The 16,756-nt window shown below is 37.3% G+C and overlaps 1 protein-coding gene across 1 annotated transcript in view; it reads right to left on the reverse strand.

Moving 5' to 3' along the window:
* Positions 1–16,756, reverse strand: part of ARHGAP15 (Rho GTPase activating protein 15) — a 721,214-nt gene that overhangs the window by 131,067 nt on the left and 573,391 nt on the right. Inside the window, 1 exon segment of the mRNA XM_006159626.3 lies at positions 16,714–16,756. This exon segment is cut by the window's right edge and continues 9 nt beyond it. Coding sequence (XP_006159688.1) covers positions 16,714–16,756 — 43 coding nt within the window.

Below are 16,756 nucleotides of genomic sequence, written 5' to 3' on the forward strand. Positions count from 1 at the left end.
AAACAATATTGTACTCTTCCTGTTCTGTACCTAGACATGAGACAATTTACACTCAATTTCAAACTTAAAGATTCAGTAGAGAAAATTTACAATTAATTGGCGGGGGGAAAAAAAGGGTCATAAATGGACAAGCCTGTACAAACAATTTTGCTTTTTAAATTTTCCAATTAATAATACTTTCATAATTGGTACACTTTACCACAAGTTTCAAGAAAGATGTTAAACACAAAGATGTTTTAAAAAGAGAAATATCATTGATTTTGAGTAGACATAGTACTAGTATTCTAGTTATAATTGGGATCTTTTATTATGAGTATGAAGAGTTGAAATCATGAATTTGTTTTATAGATGTCATAGAAATACTTTTCTGGCATATAATGAGATAAAGTAACGTTTGCTGTCACTTTCTGCAGAAGCAGAACCCAATTTTCTGTTAAATAACACATGTAATGAAAGTTGTAAGAAATTTTATAATGTTAATTTCTTTTCTTAAAAAAAAATGCCAGAGGGCATGTTTGTTCACAAGAAAGACAGAGAGATGGGAACTGGAGGGGGGGAAAGCACCCCCCGAGGGGAGCATAGTCATATCTCAGTACATCTCTGTTTCTCCATCATGTTAGAATTCTGGGTATGCTTTTCAAGCCACTGGGCTGGGATTTGAATTGTGGTCAACCATGTGGAATCTGATTTCCTTAACCTCTAGGCTAAGGGATTTTCCCTGTGATGTCATTTCTTACTTTGATTGCTGCAAATTACAGTAAGGGCACAGGGGCACAGTGCTTTGCTTCCACCTACACTTCAAACATTTAGAATACTAGGAGCTTACTGCTAACTTGGTAGTTGCTTTTTTCCCTTTAGTAATACATTGTGAGCAAAATAGGTGCTCTTGGCTAACATTCCCAACAGATAAATGAAATGTTCTTTATAAATACATTTATATGCACTTTAACCTTCGCCATCTGCTAGGGGTGTTTGAATTTCACTGGTGTTTTATTTTATTTTTGTAAGTTTTTCCAGTGACCTAGGCACAGAAATGAGTACCTGTAAATGTTGCCTTGGATACAGAAAAAATATAACATTTTGTTAAATTCCTTTAAAATTGAATAGCCAAGACAGAAGTTTTTCTTAAACAAATGATGAGTTTTCAAGGCCATATACAAGGGCAGAGAAATTCATTCACATTCTGTTTGGTTTCCTCTCACTGTAGTTCTTAACAATACAGTCTTTATTTGAACTAAATTAAAATCTACTAATTATCTCATTTTTGAATATATGTTTGTCATCATTTTGTCAAAATTAGGCAAGAACTGGGACCAGCAGTTAGCGTAATGGCTATGTCGCTGTACTCCCATGTAGTCGACCACGGGTCAAGTTCCAGACCTGGTGGCTTAAAACTCATGCTGGACGCATGTGCGTGCGTGCCCAAGATCCCAAGAGGAGAATGGAGGAGAAAGGACTGTGGCATGGCAATCCCTCCTGGGGGATGATTTCTTGCTTTCTGTCTCTCTGTCTCTTTCTGCCTGTCTGTCTGGTGAGTGCACACACCCTGTAGCAAAAACCTCACAAAAAAAAAAAAAAATTAGGCAAGATTTAGGGTAACAGTTTTGGAGCCTTCCAGTTCTAAGTTCAAATTCCAGCTCTGTAACTTCCCAACTGGTAAGCAAAGACATTTTATTTAATACTGATTAGCTTCAGCCTCCCAACTGAAAAATGGCCATAATAATATTAACCACAAAGGAGCATCATATACATTAACTTAAATGGTAAAATGTACATACAATAGTGCATCATTTAATGACAGGGATAGGTTCTGAGAAATGTGTCATTAGGCAATTTTATCATCATGGGCTTACCACAGAATGAACTTACACAAAACTAGATGTAGAGCCTGCTGCATATCTAGCTACATGGTATAGCCTATTATACAGTCTTATGGGACTGGCATTGTGGAAGCAATTTGTCATCGACATAAACATCATTTTGTGGTGCACATCTATATAGCATTTGACTACATGCAAGTGAATATATGATAATTATACTATAAATTGGAGCTGTAATTAAAGGAACATTTCTGAAGTTTATCTATAGCACTACTAGTCCATTAATTTACAACATTTACAATTTAGTTTCTCTCTCTCTATTATATATATATATATAAAAGTTCTAGAGAATGTCATTCAATGTTATAAATTATTATCTCTAACCTCCCTGTTGTTCCAAATGGCCTTAAAGTGTATGTAGTATGGTTTTGAAATATATTTGAAAACCTAACTGTGAGCATAGAAGACATGTGTCAGCTTTGTAAATGTCAGAATAGAGAGAGAAAGGTTGAATTTTAAGACTGAAGAATTCACAGTAAACAACTTGGTTTTCAGTACCAGTTCCAGTTCTGAGACTCAAATGAGCTAAGACTTTTGCAAATGTAATACTGAAATTAAAAATCTCCACTGGTGTCATTGTCTTGATGGCCTGGGATCATGAGAGGAACACAATGCTACCTGGCTGCATGCACATTTCTACACGTTAGGTTAAAAATTCACAAACTTAATATGAGAGAGAAAAGGGTAGAAGTAACACCAGGAACTATAAATTCAACTGCAGATCTCAATAATATAAGTAAAAAATGTTAATAGAGAGTTAATTAATCCTTGCCTTGCAGTAACAGGAAGATGTTGCTAGAATAAAGGAAAAAAATGAATAAAGTTGCACACCTGAAACACTCCATTGAAGTATGAGTTCTCTTATGAACTGAAAGTTTATATCTTCTAAAACCTGTGTATTGAAAGGCTACCCCCAATATGATGGTATTTGGCAGTGAGATCTTTTAGAGATGGGCCAGCAGGTGGCATGGAGGTTAAGGCAGGTGGATCCCACAAAACTGACTATGCCGTCAAGTGTCAGACCTGACAGACTGAAAATCACACTGGGTACATGTGTGCGCATGCCCAAAATGATAAGAGATGAATGGGGGAGAAGGGATTATGGCATGGACATCTCCTCTGGGTGATTACTTCTCCTTTCTCCCTTTCTCTTTCTCTCTCTGGCTCTGCTGAGCCCACATGCTCTGTAAACTAATGAGAGAGAGATAGGAGAGAAGGAGGGAGGGAGGGAGGGAGAGAGAGAGAGAGAGAGACAAGGATTTACTTTTTCTCTGGCATGTGAGGACACAATGAGAAAGTGGCCATCTGTAAGCCAGAAGAAGGGACCTAACCAGGATCTGACCATAATAGTGCCCTGATCTTGGACTTCTAGCCTCCAGAGCTATGATAAATAAATTTCACTTGCTTAAAGTCATCAGCACCTGACATTTTGTTATGACTACCTGAACTGACCAAAACAATTGCTAAACTGCACATTGCACTTGGAGGAGTGGGCACTTGGTGATGGAGTAGGTGATGGAGGACCTTGAAACCTTTAGTCTAAGAAAATATTGAAAGAGCAGAGAAGAAAGTAGAACAATGAACAACAGCTGGGGTTATACTTTAAGTGTTTTCAATATATTAAGTGACTGTAAGAGTAAGAGGGTGCTTGAAGCTTGCCATTGGTCAGTGTGGTTTTTCTAGTTATGCTCTAGCTGATCTGTCTTTCCCATTGGTAGAGCTTTCTGCTTGGCTAACAGTGCTCCATATTCATTCAGGAGTCCAGCTTTCAGAAGCCCAAGCATCACAGATCTGAGCATCATAGGTGAGGATATCTGTACTCTTTCTGGGTTCAATATTTACTTAAAATCATTCCATTTTTCCCCTTTTTTCTAATATAGGTTCATAGTACAGCACAAATAGAAATTTTCAAAGGATACTTTTATGAGTTCATAGTTCTTTCTTAGATGCCAATTAGACATTCAGAGAATAATACGCAAAAGGTGTCAAAGAACAGTCTTACCCCTGTGCTTAGAGTTAGGAACCTGGTGGAGAAGCTCAAAAGGTCATTGCTTTCATCTGCTGATAAGATAGTATCCACCTGCAACTAGCAGGACAGATGGCACTAATTAGTTCTGCCCATCCGTGACTTGGCAGAGGAATGGGCTTGAGATCTAAAAGGGTCAACTTTTCACCTGTGGGACACTCAAGGTGAGAAGAAAAAGAGAAAGGGCCAAAAGCTGATTGTCTTGTTAGACAGTAACCACGGACTCAGGGCTTTAGGCATTTGACCTTTTAGAATTTCAATTTCTGAACAATAAAGATACATGAAATAAAATGGCAGGAAAGGAGGGGATTTCACATTTAAATAGAAAATATAAATAAACCAGGAAAGAAGGAAACTCATAATTACCCAAAGTAACTTTTTCATAGTTCTCACATTTTAAAGAAAAACACATTCGCCTTCTTCCTCTCAAGCATATTACTTTTAGTCTTAAAACCAGCACTGCTACTCGTTTTCTATGATAGTATATCTATTTTCTATGTTTCTGTATCCCCATGTGTAGGTCGAAAATGTGTAAGTCAATCCTTAGGGGGAAATTTCATTCTCCAAACCACATGGCAATTCTCGGTGCGGTTATTGTGCTGCTCCAATACGAGCAGAATCCCCCCAGGAAATTTATAGTACTCTGGCAGCCATCATATCTAAACTTGAGCTCTGTAGAACAATAAGGAGTGCGCCGAATGAGGAAGTACCACATTTCAAGCAGCCCATGATAGTCTTAGAAGCTATTTGAAGAAAATTCTTTTATTGACAGGGAGGTGGAGGACTAAGTCAGAACAAGTGCTGGAGCAAACGACAGCACGTGAATCAGTGTGAGCAAACAACAGAGCAGGAGAAGGGATCCACTCTCGTTTGTTAGCTGGTTTCGAAAATAGCTCACAACAGGCTAAGATAATTCTCTTGAGAAAATTGTTTTTTAAAAGTCAATCATTTTAAAGTAAATATTTCTAAGTGTGACAACTGAAAAAATAATGAAACACTTCAGTTTTGGAGAATAAGCATATATGTGCATGTGTGTGTGCATATGTGTGTGTCTGCTAGTCCCTGTGTCTGTGTGTGGTATGCATGTGTATATATATAATAAATATGAAAAGGGATGATTGTTGAGTGTGATTTAGCTGATAACTCTTTAAAAATATTTATGTATGAGAAGGAGCTACAATGTTAAAATTATTTGCTCAGACTTGGATAGCTTATATAGCTTCCCCTGCCACACTCAAATCTCACCTACTAATGAGACTCTGGCTTTCGTAAGCTGAAACTCTAGAATACACTCTCAACAAGGCAGCTAATTTCCCAACTAGGAGAAGGCACAACTTTGGAGCTGTCTCTTCTGGTACTCCTCTGATTACCACAGACTTGTTAATAATTAATAGAAGCAAAACAGCATCAGGATGAAGAAGGTGGATAGTCTCTGAGTTATGATTAAGATGCAAGTTCTGGGCTGGCTTTGTGATTAAAGTTTATGGATCCCACATGGTTGAACTGTATGGTTCAAGGCCCAGACCCAGCAGCCTGAGAAACATGTTTCGTGCATGTGCATGCCTGCCCCAATTCCCAGAAGGTGGGAGAGTTGGAGGATGGATTGTAGTGACTCTCCCCATGGGGGTACTTTCTCCTCTGCTTCTCTGTCTCTGTCTCTCATTGGTGAGTGCACATGCCCTCTAGTGGAAAATAAAGAACTAAGACCTGGGGTGAGATGATGGTATAGCAATAACACACCTGGAGCCACATGAGAAGATGCTGGGTTCATGTTGTGAAGCCTCCCTGCACCTGCTGAGGTACGTGTATGTTTATCAGCCAGTCTGGCTGAGGCTGAAGGTAGATCATAGTATGAGAACCCTGTTGAGGGTGTCTCCCTATATATCTCTCTCTCAGAGAAGAAATAAATTTTTAAAAAAATTAAATGATGTTTAAGTTTTACTATAAAGTGATAATATTTGGACTAACAATTGGAGGTGGCTCAGAAATAGCTGGCAGAGCAAAGGAGAAGTCTCATGAGATAGAGAAAGAAAACTGGAGTCTCTGTGTTGTACAGTAAGAGAATGCCCTGTAATAATATCTTAAACATACTTGGTCCTATTTGGAATTCTAGAAACAAAAGATTAAAGCAGAATGAAAATGGCCACATGTACACATGTGATACTTTAACGGGAGAAGTAGAAGGACTGGTAATAATGGACCGAAAGGTTCTCTGGGACTGTGAACTAAATGATATTCTAATAATAAATAGTCTTACATAATAATACTAGTAACATTTACTGAATACTCCTGGGAACTCTATAAGAAGGTGCTGTGTTGTGATTCACAATTTTTTGCATTCATTTTATAATCTCTATAGAGAAGATACTATTTTTCTATCCACTCTCCAGATGTGGAAATTAAGGCTTATAGAAAGTAAGAATTTGATGGAACCAGCAGTTAGCATAATGACTATGTCGCTGGACTCCCATGTAGTCTACCGTGGTTTGAGTCCTGGACCCAGTGGCTTAAAACTCACGCTGGATGCATGTGCGCGTGTGCCCAAGATCCCAAGAGGAGAATGGAGGAGAAGGGATTGCGGTGTGGCCATCCCCACTGGGAGGTAATTTCTCGCTTTCTATCTCTCTGTCTCTCTCTGTCTTTCTAGAAAGTGCATGCGCCGTATAGCAAAAACTTCTCAAAGAAAAGAAAAGAAAAGAAAAGAAAGAAAGTAAGAATTTGCTCAAGGTCTTATAGGTAGTGAATGGTAGAATAAGGTATGAATAGAGAAGTGGTATGTAGTGCAGGTAGAAGTTTTATCTTAGCCAATGAGAGTGGATCTCATTGAGAAATTGATAAGTGAGTGTGTTTTATTGAGGGATTGTGGCAGTGATATATCCTCAATGGAACCAGATATTTAAAAGAACAGTTCAAAAACCAATGAATTAGTTGCAAAGACAGAGAATAACAAACAATGAAGTTGGAGAACTTGTGGGCAAACAGATAACATAGGGCTTTGAAGACTTTGGATGAAGTTTATTTTTTCCTCAAAATAAAATGCAAGTCAGTTACATTAATTTGACTATCTTATAGCTAAGACCACACTGGACTGGTGAGCGAGAAAAGTTAATAGTGAAGAGAGAGAACCCAGTGTCCTGGAGAATAGACTGGAGTAGAGCTGGGGATGGGTAGGCAGATGATGTTTAGGGGGCCTGCCAGTGGTGATCACAATGTGGTATCAACCCAAGAATGTGAAATGAGGCAGAAGCCTCACTGAGACGAAAGGCCGAAAACCTTCAATTTCATTAGGGTCTATCGATGCGGTGAACCTAACAGGCAGTAAAAACCAGTCACTCAAATCCACCATTAGAGGGATGCATCAAGAAAACTGTTTTCCACAAAGATATTGGGGAGGAATTGTGCATTTGTTATCTATTTTTTAAAGCATGTCTGTTTTGTAGGAGTAGAGATGCTCCAGAAGCTGACTCATGAAGGCTGCCTGGCTGATTGCTCAGCTTGAAAAGTTTATTGCTTTGAAAAAGTGACCTCTTAAAGATATGGAAGAAAGGAGTGCAAGTAAAAGAAAAGCTTTAAAGAAAAGTAAAAAGACAAGCACTACATTTTCCATTGAAGCCTATGTATTACCTCTCGATTAATTTCAGAGTCAAGGCCCAATTTTTATTTTGGATCACCTTCTTATTTTACTTATAAAGGACTTTTCATTAAGCCAAATTAAGTAGATGGAGGTTCAATTGTTTATTGTGTAGCACTAAACCATTTCTACAAAAAGACACCTGTGCAAGCCATTTGGCTCTAGTCAACTATTTTTTTTTCTTTACAATTTAATTATGAATATAATTAGAATGAGTTAAGAGACAGGCTAGGCATCAGCCATAAAATTCCAGTTAGCTCACACACACACACACACACACACACACACACACACATTAATAAGCAACCATAACAAAAATCTACCAAACCTATGAGAATGTCAGCTGGTAGCGGAAACTTCAGAAGTGAGTCTTTATAAAATATACCTTTATTTAAATTTCAAATTTTCTTGAAATGGTGCAATAGAAGGTATTTTTATACTACATTATTTTTACATCTCTGGTTTCTTTGTGGTGGATCTTTAAACTCTGCTTTTTACATTCTCTGGATTTAAAGCAGTTTGTCACTATGGTACTTTCATGCTCAGCCACTGTTTTTAGTCAAGCGCCTTGCAAGCTCTGCTTCTTTTCTCCCAAAGAGTGTCATCACGGAGTTGATGATGCATCAGAAATAGTTTGACCAAAGGGCAAGATAAAGTCAAGAGTAAAGAAAATATTTGCAAATATACTTGACTGTGTTTCCTCCCAATTACCTATTGAAGGTAAGGGCAAAATGGCGTGACTACAGAAAACAAAACAAAACATTAGAACATGCGTAGGTACTTATTACCATAGGGCAATGTCTTTTATTTAAATCATTTTTATATAAGCATGGTGTGACTGATGCATGTCCAGGAATGTGAGTTGTGTTTGAAGATTAGGCGAGTACACTCTACCTTGGTGACTAATAGTCTGTATCATTCTTAACCATGTGGATATCATCATCTCTTATAATTTGTCTTACTGATTAATCAGTGTTTACAAAAACCAAGCATAAAGAAGTATTCTGTCTTAAAATGCATGTGTGACTGCAGCCTTTAAAGTGAAGACTTTCACATAACATTATTACCATTTTAATTTAGCACTGGCTTTTATATATATATATATACATATATATATACACACACACATACATACACACATATATATATAATAAACACTATATAAAAACATCATATATCACACATATTATATGCAATAAGCATTATATACATAATAAGGTGCAGAAAATACATGTTTTTATATGTCTGAGGGAGTCTTAAAACTTGTGAATGCAGGGACCAGCAGTTAGCGTAATGGCTATGTTGCTGAACTCCCATGTAGCTGACCACAGTTCGAGTCCCGGACCCAGTGGCTTAAACTCACGCTGGGCATGTGTGTATGCATGCCCAAGATTCTGAGAGGAGAATGGAGAAGAAGAGATTGTGGCATGGCCATCCCCCTGGGGGGGGGGTGTGATTTCTCGCTTTCTATCTCTCTGTCTCTCTCTGTCTTTCTGGTGAGCACATGTGCCCTATAGAAAAAAACTCAAAAAAAAAAAAAACCCAAAAAAACAAGAAGCAAAAACCAGAAAACTTGTGAATGCATATGTGAAAAATACTATCCTATCTCTGGAATTCTATTTCCTTTTATACCCAATAAATTCATAATTTAACTTTATTTTTCATGAACTTTTTGAAGTCTTTAATTGACTTAGAGAAATTGAAAAGAGATGATGAAAGAGATGACACTGGAACCATTAGTTTGCTTTGATTAAGGAATTACCATCAATTACTTTCCATAATGGGAAATATACAGAACATTGTTCAGCAATGGCTGGAAAAATCATTATTTTGCACTTAACAGGAACTTCGAAAATTTAGCAATCTAATCCAAAAATACAAACTCATATTCTATAATGTGAATACAAAAATCCTGTGATAAGGCAGTTGACCAAAATAAAATAATTAGAATCCATCCCCAAACAAACTTTTGTCCAGGTTTGAATCAAATCTCTAAGCCTATCTTCACCAGTAACATGTAACAGATCCTCTGAGTAAACCCATAGGTCATTTCTCCTTACTTCTACTGATCAATATATAGTTTCACCATCATCTGAACTCTGCAGATTGTTTGGATTAAGAGAAGGCAGGTAAAATGAATGGATTAAGAACACTTTTTGACATGGAAGTGGAGTGGGTATTAAATGAAAGAGAAAACAAAACATTTTATGGTAGGCAGAAAATGCACTCTCCCACCATGTTACTCATTTAATTTTTAGAGCCTATGACAGTTACCTCATATGGCAAAAGGAATTATGAGAATGTGATCAAGTTAAGGACCTCCAGATAAGGAAATTCTCTTGGATTATTCAGGTGGGCCCAATGTAACCATAAGAGACCTTGAAAGTGGGAGATGGAGGTAGAAAAGTGTCAGAGGGGAGTGTGATTACGGAAGAGATCAGCCTGATGTGTGCTGATGTGAGAAACACTTGACCTGCCTTGGCTGGCTGTGCAGGTAGAGAAAGGGAACCATCAGCCTAGGAAAGGACACACACAGCCTGTAGAGAAGCTGGAAAGGCCAAAGAAATGAATTGTCCTTTAAAGTCTCCAAAAGAAAGGCAGTCCTGCTGACAGATTGGATATAGCCCATGACACAGAGGTCAGACCTGTTCTCTAAAGAACTACAGTGAGGCCAACAGGTGGTGTAGTGGTTAAAGCACTGGACTTCCACATGGCCAACTGTGTGCCAGTCCTAGACTGGTTGCTTGAAAATCATGCTTGGGCATGTGTGCATACGTGCCTAAAGTCCCAGGAGGAGAAAGGAGAAGGGATTGCAGTGCGACTATCTCCTCTGGAGGTGTGATTTCTCACTTTTCCTCCCAATGTCTCTCTCTGTTTCTCTGTGATAAGCACACACACTCTATGGCAAAATCCTTCAAAAAATAGCAATAACAAAACTATACAATAGTAAATGAAGAAACCACATCCAGGAAACAGTGTTTATAATTCAGAAAGCAGAGAAGGTCCTAGTTGTGCTCCCTGAAGCAGACCTAGGAACAAACATTCCAATATGAATTAGGAAGACAGAAGGCTCTAGAAATTAGTCTCGTGGAATAATGGGACTCTTCAGACTACACTGTGACAGAAGAGGGTAAGAACATTATGAAAGAAAAAAAGGAAGGAAAGTTTAAAAAGCAAGAAAAAAGAAAGCAATCACAAACTTCAAGAAAAATATTTTTTAAAATATGCATGAAAATTGCATAGTTTGATTCAATTACAAGATGAACCAAACTTTGTCAAGAGTTTAAACTATTTTTAGAGTATTACAAAATAGATTTTATTTTATTTTATTTTATCCTTTGAGAAGTGAGGGGGTTGTGACAGTAGCCTCTAGACAAAAAGCTTTTTTAAAATCACTGGGATAGGCATTCAATGATGTTTACAGAGTCATTAAAATGTAAATAATGTGTATTAGTGTTTTAAATGGAGAAATCATTGAAAACTTAGAATACCAATGAAAATTTAAAGAGGTTAATGACCAAACATTGACTATGAAAGAAGAAAAAGATGAGGGGAAGGGTGGAAAGAAGAATGTACTTATTATACAAAGGGAAAAATTAACAGTTGTTGTTGGGGCCAGCAGATGGAAATGCAGTTATGTTGCTGGACTCCCAAATGGCCAACCATGGTTAGAGTCTTGGACCTAGTGACTTGCAAAATCACACCAGAAGTGTGTGCATTGTGCTCAAAAACCTGGGAGAATGGAGAAGAGATTGTGGCATAGGCATCCCTCTTGGGGGGTGATTTCTCACTTTCCTGCTAACCGTCTCTGTCTCTGTCTCTCTCTCTCCAGTGAGTACACATGCCCTAAGGTAAAACCCTTTTAAAACAAAACAAAACAAAACAAAACAAAAAAACAGTAACTGTCAAATGTTGTTGAAACAAGAAACAGAGGTGTAAGCATATTATTTAGTATCCCTAAATAACATGATTGCCAAATATTCAAGGGAGTAGAGAAAAATAAATTGATATTTTATATTAGGTAATAAAAGGTATTAACAATGGCTAATGAGTTAAAAATAGAGATACTATCTAGAGTTATAAATGTAATCACTAAAAGCAATAACAAATCAAAAAAGTTAAATGAGGTGTCCTCTTATGAGTGGGCCTGAGGATGATGTGAATGATGGGATCCAATCCATTCTTTTCATCTTAAATTCTGACAGGTTTGGTTTCTTTCATATTATAACTTCAGACAAGTAAATAATTATAAGAAAAGAATACTAATAAAATTAAACTTGAAATAATTACTCATAAAAAACAGGAAGATAACATTGTACTTATATGCATGGATTTCAGAAGGATGGCCCAGCCGCCATGCCCTGGCAATAGCACAGTGCTCTGAGGTGCTGGAAGCTAGAAGGGAGATTGACATTGGGTTCCCATGTCAACCTGTGAATACTGGCCACATGCACATGTTCTCATGATACTGGCATGCCAAGAGGGTGGGACGGGACATCGTGGTGTGTGAGATCTCATTGAAGGTGCTTATCTTTCTCTCTCTCTCTTTTTCTCATGAAATAAAAATATATAAATAAAAAACTTTTTAAAAAGGAGATGGGTAAGGCAACTGATTATAGTAATATTAGAATGGAGGGTTAAAAGTGTATTCAGAGAAGGTAACATTTAAAGTATTAATGCTTTTAATATATAAAGTAAATGCTGAAAGACTTCATCCTTGGGAAGTTCTAATTTACTTCTAAAAACTAACATTTCTGAGATTTAATTTAATTCTAACCTCAGTGTTAAAAAAAGAAGTAAGAATTGGTGGTGGTCTTACATAAGATATTACGGGATATATAGGTCTTATATAAGGTTATGTAATGGGCAGATTTTTGGCATTGCTGGTCAGTTATTCCTCAGAGCAAAGTAAGGTGATGGGGAATCTTTGCATTTTAGAGTGTAGAGTTGCCTGTTATTTAATTTTTGAGCTATATGAACATGGGACTCCTCTGAAACATTTTTTTCATTTGAAGCCTTTTATTGAGTGCCTAATACAGAGTAAGAAAAATGTCATCTTTGATTCTTTTTTTTAGAAATATTTTTGCTATAGGGCATGTGTGCTCTCCAGAGACAAAGGGAGACAGAGAGAGAGAAAGCTAGAAATCACCCCCCAAGGGGGGATTATCACACCAGAATGACTTCTCCTCCATTCTCCTCTTGGGATCTTAGGCATACACACACACACACACACACACACACACACACACGGTGTGAGTTTCAAGGGTCCAGGAACTGAACTGCTGTCGACCATGTGGGAGTCCAGCAACGTAACCATTACAGCATTTGCTGGTCCCCTTATTTGATTCTTATGACTCTATGAGCTAGTAATTATTTTTTGCATTATCTCTCTACTTCTTCAATGTCTCCTGTTTTGCTATTTTGAGGATTCCATCAACAGAAGGAACCAAAGACTTCAAAAGAAATAAGTTTTAGAGGAGTTCCATGTTCACAAAGCTCAAACACTCAATAACATGCAACTCTACACTCTAAAATGCAAACATTTTCCATTACCTTACTTTGCTCTGAGAAATAACTAACCAGCAATGCAAACATTTTGAGGAATTGCCAATGAATTTTTCTCATTTCTTTCTTTCTCAGGACCTTCAGAAAGATGCAGATAGTAAAATAGAAATGACACTGCGTATTGTCTCTTTTCTTAAGATCTATAAAGCTACTAGAACAAAAAAGATAGGAGCAGAGCTAAACTTAGTATATTTCCCAGGAATGAGATCTACTAGAAATGTCCACACCCCCTGCAGGCCTCTAGCCACAAGATTGCATCACCGATCATAAAACTCTATAACTCTGTTTTCCTATGGAGTTCACATTTACAGTACTAATAATGCCCTTAGCACAAGCCATTCCAGGGAATTAAGTCCTTATGGTCAGTGGGTTAAATCTCCACAAAATAACCTGAAGGTGACCCCATTACATTGACCTCAAGTACAGAACTTCAGATCAATAGCTACAGTACTTGGATTATGAAATAAAAATCAATTTCTAGTGTTTTTGTTACCCCAAAAAGTATTACTAGATAGAGAATCACGGTAGAAACTACAGGTTCTTATATATTAATATTTGGTCTTGGTCCTAAAAAGACTACTTTTAAAAAGTAAATGCCTTCTGTTCACTCTTTGAAACACGTTTAGACAACTTTCAAACATATAATGGGAATTAGGAGTAATTCAAATAGCCCAAGTAGTCATTAATTGCTTGTACTAGAAATAATATTTTCTTCTCAGATGGAAGGCATTCCAGTTGGGTGTAGTATTCTTTTTGATCTATTTTTTTGACTCTGCTGTGAAAGAGTTACAGATCTCTCATTCTGAGGCTAAGTAAAAATGTTAAGTTAAGCCTTTCCAAACCGGGTTTGGAGGTAGTGAATGAGAAGAGGGAAATAATATTCTGACAACATGAACCATGACATTGACTGGCATGGTGTTTTGCTTGTGTCTAACTGAACAACAAAAACCACTTTAAAGATTTACATCAACAGAAGGAATCAATTTGTTGCAGGGAGTCATTGTCCCAGTGATGAAGAAGATGAGAGCTGGATAACAAAGAGTGTGGGAACCAAGAATTGGACACATCAGGAAGTCAGTACCACCTCCAGGGTGAAGGAGCAAGTATTGCCGAGTGACTTAATTTGTTTGGGCTACTAACAACAAGATAATATCGTAAACTGGGTAGCTTATAAACAACAGAAATATATTTCTGATAGTTCTGGATGCAGTGAAGTCAAAGATCAAGCTGCTAGCAGATTCAGGGTCTGGTGAGGACCCACTTTCTGGTTAATAAATGGCAGTTTACAGCTGTGCCCTCACATGGTGGAAGAGGTGAGAGGTCTCTCTCAGGCTTCTTTTACAAGAGTACTAATCCAACTTGCAAAGGCTCTGTTTTCATAAACTAATCGTTTCTAAAAGTCCCATCTATTACTGTCTCTTTTGGTGTTAGGATTTCAACATTTGAATTTTGGTGGAACACAGACATTCAGACCATTACACTGTATTTGACTCCTCTTGTCTTGAACAACGAAGTAAAAAAACTACTATCTCTTTTCAAGATTACTTTGCTAAACAAATCTCACCTGGAGATCACTGTCACCATTTGTACAGTGCCTTGCATTTTTAAATGTCTTTCTCATCTATTCTCACCAAAACTCATTTTATAGGCTTCGGAAAAAACTCATGTTATAGCCGTTGGTCCCAATAGGCTACTGCCTGCATCAACTTGCTCAGTTTTGAATATGCCTGTAGTTCTGAAATTCTGTCCAATTCGGACTCAAGTCTAGGACATCCCAGAGGCGATCCTACACTTTATGAAAATTCAAAAGACACACCTTCACATGGGTTCGTACAGCCTGCTTTCTACATATCTTTAACTTCAAGAGTGATTTACCTAATGTCTTTATACTCAGGTAAACTAAAGGAAGTTTAGACATTGTAGCCCTCATGGCAGCATATGTGCAATTATTGGGTTGTCAGAAAAATCAGGCATATTTTTCTGTGTTTTTCTATGTAAAAATGCATCATGACTTTTCCAAAAACCCAATATATTTCCAAATGAATATACCTTCACTTCAAAGTATGGGAATCATGATGTGAAAATGATATGACTTTTTTAAGTGTACACCACACAATCAGAGAAAGTCCCTTCCAATCTCCTAGCAGAACACCGTCCTGGCATTGTGAGTGACCTGTGTCTTGCATGTTCCAAGATAGAATATCAAAATAAGCTGTTACGGAAATACATGTTTATGTATTTTTTCTTAATGCTTTCTTTCTAAATGAAGTTAAGAGAGCTTCCTTAGAGCTATAAAATATTGCTCTTCTTGGGAGGTGGAAGTCTCAAGAAATGTAAAGTCATGGTTAAGAAGAAGTGTGCTAACCTCATCTCGAAACCTATTCATTAGAGTACTGTTATTCCATTAAATAACATCTCCAACTCCAAAATCTAATCTAAAATTGTGATGGGGAAACAAGAGAAAAAACTTAGGAGAAAATCCTCCTCTATATTCTTCTCAATATAATTTTTCCAGAGTTTTAACAAATGTTGAAGACTTCTATAAATGTAAAAGAGAATTGAAAGGGCACATTGAGAGGCTCTCCTCCAACAGGGACCCCCCAAATCCTCACTCCTGCTAATAGAAACACTGCAGATCCAGTCATCCAAAATCAGACCTCCTATGTAGAGCACTTTTTTCTTGGAGAGTTTTCTCATTGGGACTTTAAGCTCCTGCCAGACTTGTAAGCTTTTTAATGTTACCTTTCTTTTTACTTTCATTCTTTTTTTCTCTTCAAATAGCTCTCTTGCAAGGAAGTTTTTTCCAAGCTGTCACAGTTATAGCAAGTATACCCAAAGATAGTAAGTTTAGGGATCTATTGGTAGTTGCTTCTCAAAAGTTCAAGAGCAGAAATTTCCCTGCATTTGGAAAAGATTTTCACTCATTCAGGCACTCATTTATTTTTTACATGTGTGTGTATTTTATAGGTGAGAAAATAATAAGAAAAAATGATAAAATGTACAAGGCTGTTAAGGAGTCATTTAATTGACCTGCACGGTCATTCGTTCAACAGGAGAGACATGCCATTACTTAATTTGATATTCACCCTGTGCACAAGCAAATTGTAGCCTACTATTTACTAGAGTTGGTGGGTGAAGGTAAGTGAGCCAAAAGAACGTGATGCCTCAGTCGGTGATCTCACACATGTTTAATGAAATGTAATATTTAATTTTCTTAGGTTCCTTTTCAAGACTCCTTTGTACTGACGCTTACTGCAGTTCTGAAAGTATAAGGTAGGCAAAAGGTGACCTCTTCAAAGCCGATTCCATAAGAAGCTATTTTCTTTTAAGAAGGCTAGTTAAAAATTGGCCACCCTAAATGGTAGGTGGCTGTCTTCTTTTCATTTCTTTTTTTCTTTTTTTTGTTTACATTTATAAAACAAACGAACAATTACCTCGAATAACATTGCAGGACCAGAAATAAAATGTCATCAAAAACACGAAAACAAAATAAATGGAGCACTGGGCACATTAGCTGCTCTTCGAATTATTATCATCATTCTAAGTATTCGCTTAGTAATTCCATGATGTCTGGTTATTCCACCAATGGCTCCTTTTTGTGTGATACTTACTGATCGCCTCCACAAACCGCTCAAAGAAACTGTAAGGGAAGAG

The sequence above is a fragment of the Tupaia chinensis genome, unplaced genomic scaffold (genome assembly GCF_000334495.1).
Source record: "Tupaia chinensis unplaced genomic scaffold, TupChi_1.0 Scaffold000638_1, whole genome shotgun sequence".
Classification (NCBI taxonomy): domain Eukaryota; kingdom Metazoa; phylum Chordata; class Mammalia; order Scandentia; family Tupaiidae; genus Tupaia; species Tupaia belangeri.